The sequence below is a fragment of the Oryzias latipes genome, chromosome 9 (assembly GCF_053564925.1).
Source record: "Oryzias latipes strain Hd-rR chromosome 9, Olatipes_Hd-rR_3.1".
Classification (NCBI taxonomy): Eukaryota; Metazoa; Chordata; class Actinopteri; order Beloniformes; family Adrianichthyidae; genus Oryzias; species Oryzias latipes.
The window spans coordinates 21,096,858-21,102,857 of record NC_136245.1 but is presented as its reverse complement, the minus strand read 5'-3'; the positions used below and the strand labels follow the sequence as shown (position 1 = coordinate 21,102,857).

Genomic DNA, 6,000 nt, shown 5'->3' with positions numbered 1-6,000 from the left:
GATAGAGGAAAGACAGACTTGCAAGCAAGGAGCACTAAAATGCATCCACATGTGATGGATAACAGAACAGAACTCCTTCAGACATAGGCAGAGGACCTTAAAACTCTCCTTGTTCTTGCAGAGTGACTGTGTTTAGTCTTTGCGATCTGGAAACTGTCCTTGAATTTAACACAAAAACATGGCAAAGATTTGAAGACTTATCTAAGACCTACCATTGAGACAGGAGTCATTTTTCCAATAGTCTTTAATCTACTTTAGTATTATGAAATTAGATACCGTAGAAATTGACTCATATTACAATGTGCATCTAATTTAAATGTATAATGGAATTGACATTTGGCAGACATAAATACCTGCTAAATGCTGCTTTACTCAAGTGTGTGTTTGTGCGTTTGCTGACTGGGAAATGTCAACACTGACGGGGATAGCTGCAGCAACAGCTCTATCAGCACAGCACATGTCAAGGCCGCTCCACCGGCCTGCAAAGCTGCAGCTGCTCTGAAGTCAAGCTTTTACTGTCAGGATGAGATTCTGGAGAAACTGCAACCTATTTCCAGGCCAGAAAAATTTCCATTTATTTTCAGTTTGTAAGTCACCATTCTTACTTATAACTGTTTTACATGAGCATGTAGGGAAATGAAACCCAGTTGCTTTTTTGAAACTGATTCTCCGTTGGGGAATTCAACCAAAGAAAAAAACAAAAGCAGTTTGAACTCTTGACAGAGAAATCCGCTAAACATTTTGCTCTTAAGGAACATTTTAGATTTTGATTAGTATTTCCAGACAAATAAACAAATTGTGTTTTTTTTACTTGAATTTAAAATTCCGAATTAAAAAGTGACTAAAAGTAAGGACATGCTAAAACAAAAACAAAAAAAAACTGATGACGTTAAGCCATTTAATAACTTTGAGCCAATCACACAGCAGCAAGTTGCAGAAATTGTCACTCTTTTCAGGATATATCAGACATTGAGAAACAGCTGTATTTGACGAAGTCAAAGTATTTTATCATTAAATTCTACAATATTCTGCGAAGTCATGCAAATAAACACTTTATACTTGAAATAATTGTGATAAGGAACTTAGTGTGGATTTATTTATTGTGCGTTTGTAACAGAGTCAAAGTGACCTAGTTCATTATTCTCCACAGAGCTCACATATCTTCTTATCAGTGCCAGAAATTCAAACCTGGTTGTTCTTCGTTGTGTTTAAAGTGTTAGACTGACACTAGTACTCTGACACACTGCTTCTGGTCCTGCTCAAATTCAATGTACAGCATCATTTGTCAGGAAATTTAAAAAAATTGATGGATCCTGCTGTTAGCAGAATATACAGCAGAAACCTATTCAGACTGATTATTTTCTGTGCTAGAAAATGTCTTTCTACAAACTGGATCTCTGACAACAAAATTCTAGGCCATGGAGAGGGAATTAATTCTCTTTACCTCTCAGCAAGAAGGCCCTGGTTCAAATCCTGGCTGGGACCTTTCTGTGTGGAGTTTGCATGTCCTCCCTGTTCATGTGAAGGTTTTCTCTGGGGACTCCAGCTTCCTCCCACAGTCTAAAAATGGGCTTCAGAGATGAACTGATGACTCTAAATTGACCTTGGGTGTGAATGTGTGTGTGCATGGGTGGGTGATTGTGGCTCTAAACAGGCTGGCGACCTGTCCGGGGTGTACCCTGCCTTTGCCCTACAGTGGCTGGGTTAGGCCCCAGCAACTTATGACCCTGTCAGGGATAAAACAGTCTCAGAATATGGATGGAGGCCACAGTAGAAGCAAGTTGAATTAAACAATGTCTCCCTTGATTATCTGATTGGTGGACTCCATCTTTGTCAAGACCTGGGAAGCTTTTCCTTTAGTGCTCTGACACTAAACGCTATGCCTAAGTTCTTATATTTTCTGTACAGGTTTATTATGCCATTTTAAAAAAAAAAATTTCAGATACTTTATTTATCCCTCAATGGGGAAATTCTTCTCCGCATTTGACCCATCCCCTGGGGGAGTGGTTAGCTGCAACTGAACTGCGCTCGGGAGGTGGTAGCGTTAAGGGTCTTGCCTAAGGACCCTCACTGAGTGATGTTAACTGCTCACCATTGATATGGTAATTGCCCCCAGTACCATTGTTTCTTCCCCTCCGGGAATCCAACCCTGGATTCCTGCATGGTAGCTTCTCACCTTACCAACCGAGCTACTCAGCCGTCAAAATCTTGCACATGTAACATTTGTCTTCGTTCTCAGGGGTCAAGTGTTCTGTTTTTTTTTTCGGTGTGTGATTGTGTCTTGTTTTTTGGTGATTTCAACATGTTCTTATATCATGTCTACATATTAAAATTGCATTTCTGAGTATTTCTTCATTCAAAACATTGAGAATCAGGAGATGAAAATTGCCATTTATAATAAATGTTAGAGTGATGTAAGGGCATCTATTAGTCTTAAGCTTCCTGCTCCTCTCTGTGCATTCACTTCCAGACAAATGGATCTATGTACGTTGTTATTTTCCTCGCCTGAGCTGGAATCTGGATTAAAACTGTATGGCATGATAGCTCCAAAATTGCTCCCCATTTTTGTTGCACCAGTAATTTTAGGTTGGGGTTGTGGGCCTGTAAACTAGCATGGAGAGAGTATAAACAAACGGATGATGGGAAATGAGAGCAGGCTTACACGCTTACAGTTCTGCCTATAACTCAGAGGTGAATTTTTGGTGAACTACTGTCGCTCTGCAGAAACTATGTACTACAAAACAACAAGTTTTTTTTCTCATTTTGTCTAAAAACGACATGATGATAATAAAAAGACAACTGAGAACGTTTTTACAATAGACCAAAATATTATAGCAGTGGGAATTTTAAAGTGTTAAAGATTTATAATGTCAAAAAGTGTCACTCTAAATTTAAAGAGATCATCCTAACAGAAAAGAAATACGACCCACTGAGCTTTACTGACGTGTTTTTTTGTTTGTTTATTTTTCTAATTTGAAGCCTCATAACATAACAGACTTAATTTTGATCTCAGTTCGCATTTAGTTTTGTTCTCATAAAGAGCCCAAAAACATGGATTGAACGGTAATCATAGACATGAATCAGTAACCCACTTAGACATAGTGGGTTATGGAGTTTGATGCTGGCCGTGGCACAAACGCGCGGCTCAGTGTCTGGATGTACAGTGGGAGGAGAGACAAGAGGAGAAAAAAAACCGGGGGGAGGACAGAACGAGAGACAAGCAGCAAGCAGGAAGGGAGAACACCACATACGCGTTGCTGGTGAATTATTTTTGAAATAAAGAAAGACTAAAGCCTTTGCTCCTCTTATTCCCGAGCGGATCGCCTTGGGCTGGGAGCCGTCCTCATGTGTACCCCGTGCTGTGTCTCGCAGGTGAGGAACAATGGGACTTCTGGACGCCTGTTTGCCTGTAAACGCTACATCTCTAGGTCGCATGCGCCAACGGTTATTTCGGTTTTGTTGATAGTCCGCCGTTTGATGTGCGCTCGTGTGTGTGCGTTTGTTATCCTCTTTTCGTTGTCTTTCATTTATATAATCAAAATTCCAATTTGTATTCAACCCGGCGAGAGAATATCAGAACCTAATGAAGACAAAGCGGAGCGAAGCAAGGCCAGCAAACAAGCTGCTGGGAAAACTAACAGATCCAGATTGAGATCTTCATCCCATTTTAAGAATGGCGGCTATAATGTTTCCCCAATTTAACTTAGAAAACTTTTAGTTAAAATGGACATCAATGTCACCAAATATTTTATTTTTGTTTGTGTTTAAAAGTTAAATAAAATGTAATATTAAGAGGTCTGCAACCTTTAATGCTGAAGGAGCCATTTGGTCCAGTATCATGCTGACCAATCAGAACCAAAAACGTCCTATTTACGGTTTAGATCAATTGACTTTATTTATGTTTTTTGCAGCCATTAAGCCAGTCATTTATGACATTTAGCTTTAAATATTTACAAAAATTGAATAAATTATGTTATTATATTGATTCGCAAAAAACAGCTTTAAATAATTTTACTTTGACAGCAAGATCCTTTCAAAATAAAACACACCATGTGTAAAAAAAAAAAAAGAAAAAGATCCTCCTACTGCAGCAGATTTACTAAAATGAAAAAACAAAACAGCAAAAGCCAAGTAACATACAGCATCAGTATGAATGGATGAACAGTAGATTTAACTTTTATTGTCGTGTTAATAATCTAAACATGAAACTCAAATAACTAACAAAAAAATTTAAAAAAAAACAGCAGTAACTATGTTGTCTTCAAATTGTTTTCTTTCTTTTTTTTCAAATCCAAGGTAGTGTAGTAAGTATGGTAACTAAAAACTTCTTTAGATTAAATTGATACATTTTAGGTTTACAATGCATGTATATAAGAAAACTTCAAGTATACTGTCCCACATTAAGTATAGATTAAGTATAGGTGTAGTATAGAATGTCTGTAAAATACTGTAAAATACTTATTCATTGTGTTTAAGTACTAAGCACAATATATGCTTTCCTTTTAGTTTTCTGATCTATTTTAGTGGTTTATTGTGTCGTAGTACTTTTAAAAAAAATAAAGTGTTAGGTAAAGGTTTTGCTTATTTGGGAGAAACTGGCAAAATTGTTGATTTATTGTCTAAAAATTATTGATCACTTTTTTCATTACTAGTATTGTACCTCATGAAGCAGTTATGTGCTACTTAAATAGCATTTCTTTAATTTTAAGCCCCCCCCAAGAAAGAAATTGCAATATCAGCATTTAACCAACAAATCTGTGTTGGAAACTGTGATAGTTCTATTTCCAAAAGAGAAAAGAAAAACATCATTTGGTAAATATTAAGCTCTAGATGACCCGTTTTAAAATGATAACGAGGGATATAAATACTCTGAAGGACTAGGTTAGGGAATAAAAGCAAGTTAGAGGGGATGGCTCTCAAAGTAGGTGCCCTTCTTTTTCTAAAAAATACAACGAACAGATTGTTTTTGACCACAGGGTCATCTCTGTCCTGCTGCTCAAGACGGGTTTAATTACACTTGTACATCCCTTCTTTTTAGGGGATCCCTCCCATTTCCTGTCCCTTTCAAAGACGGAGAATGACGTAAACAGGATTAAGAAAAAATAAAGAGCAAACAATGAAATCAGCTGTGCTCTGCAGCTTGGGTGGTGTATTAATCCCCGTCACGGACACCCATTTATTTAGACTCCATTTGTAATTGTCTTCATGCTTTTTAGTAACTTATAGGATGGTGCATGTGGCACACTTCAGTGTGGATTGATGTGTGGTCTGTTAATTTCCTCTTTAACTTAAAGGTAGAAATTTAAGAAGGGTGGGAGTTGTTTGGGTTCACTTTAAGGCGAGCAGAATGCGTGGGTCGCTCGCTTGTAATTTTGCTGTGGGTTAAGGAATGTGTGTTGTGATGTGGAAAAAAAACTTGATTCCCACACTGAGCATTTTCCAAAGTGCTTCAAGGGTTGGGTGTGCAGCAGGCAGAACAGGAAATGTGTGGCTGTCTGTAAGCACTACAACCATGGTGCAGGATTTGGATCCACTGATAAAACTGCCATAATGAAAAGTTCTTGAGGGAGATTAGAGTATTACTTATTGCACATTCTGTCCAGTGTCTGGATCTTTTTTTCCCCCTATTTGCTAGCATTGGCTTCCCTTTGTTCATCAACTTCATCATAAATAATAAAAATAAGTCAAAATTGATGGTTTTTTTGTCTAGTTTTGTATTTAAAGCTAAGAATTTCACTTGAATAAAAAAACCAAATACCGTTGGAAAGGTAAAATAGCAGCTTAAAGGCTTTTATGTAACAGTTTGATGGCTCTGATAACTGACAAGCGTCACTTTCCCCCATCCTAGTGGTAACAGTCTCTCACAAGCAGAATTTCTTTCACAGCGGCATGATTAGAATCTCCCGCCAGCATTGCATATGCAAGAAATGCCTTCTAATTTCAACTTTGGCAGGAATGTGGCTGGTCAGCAGTAGCAAGGGGGTTAGCATTCCCTTAGGA

General features: G+C 37.9%; 1 protein-coding gene across 2 annotated transcripts in view; it reads left to right on the top strand.

Moving 5' to 3' along the window:
- The first annotated feature begins 338 nt into the window (after window positions 1-338).
- Window positions 339-6,000, top strand: part of serinc5 (serine incorporator 5) — a 21,374-nt gene continuing 15,712 nt past the window's right edge. Inside the window, exon 1 of one of the 2 annotated variants that reach the window (XM_004072424.5) lies at window positions 339-3,372. In XM_004072424.5, the coding sequence (XP_004072472.1) occupies window positions 3,346-3,372 (27 nt within the window). In that variant the 5' untranslated portion in view covers window positions 339-3,345. The remainder of the gene's footprint in view (window positions 3,373-6,000) is intronic. The other variant, XM_078952284.1, reaches the window with a different exon arrangement.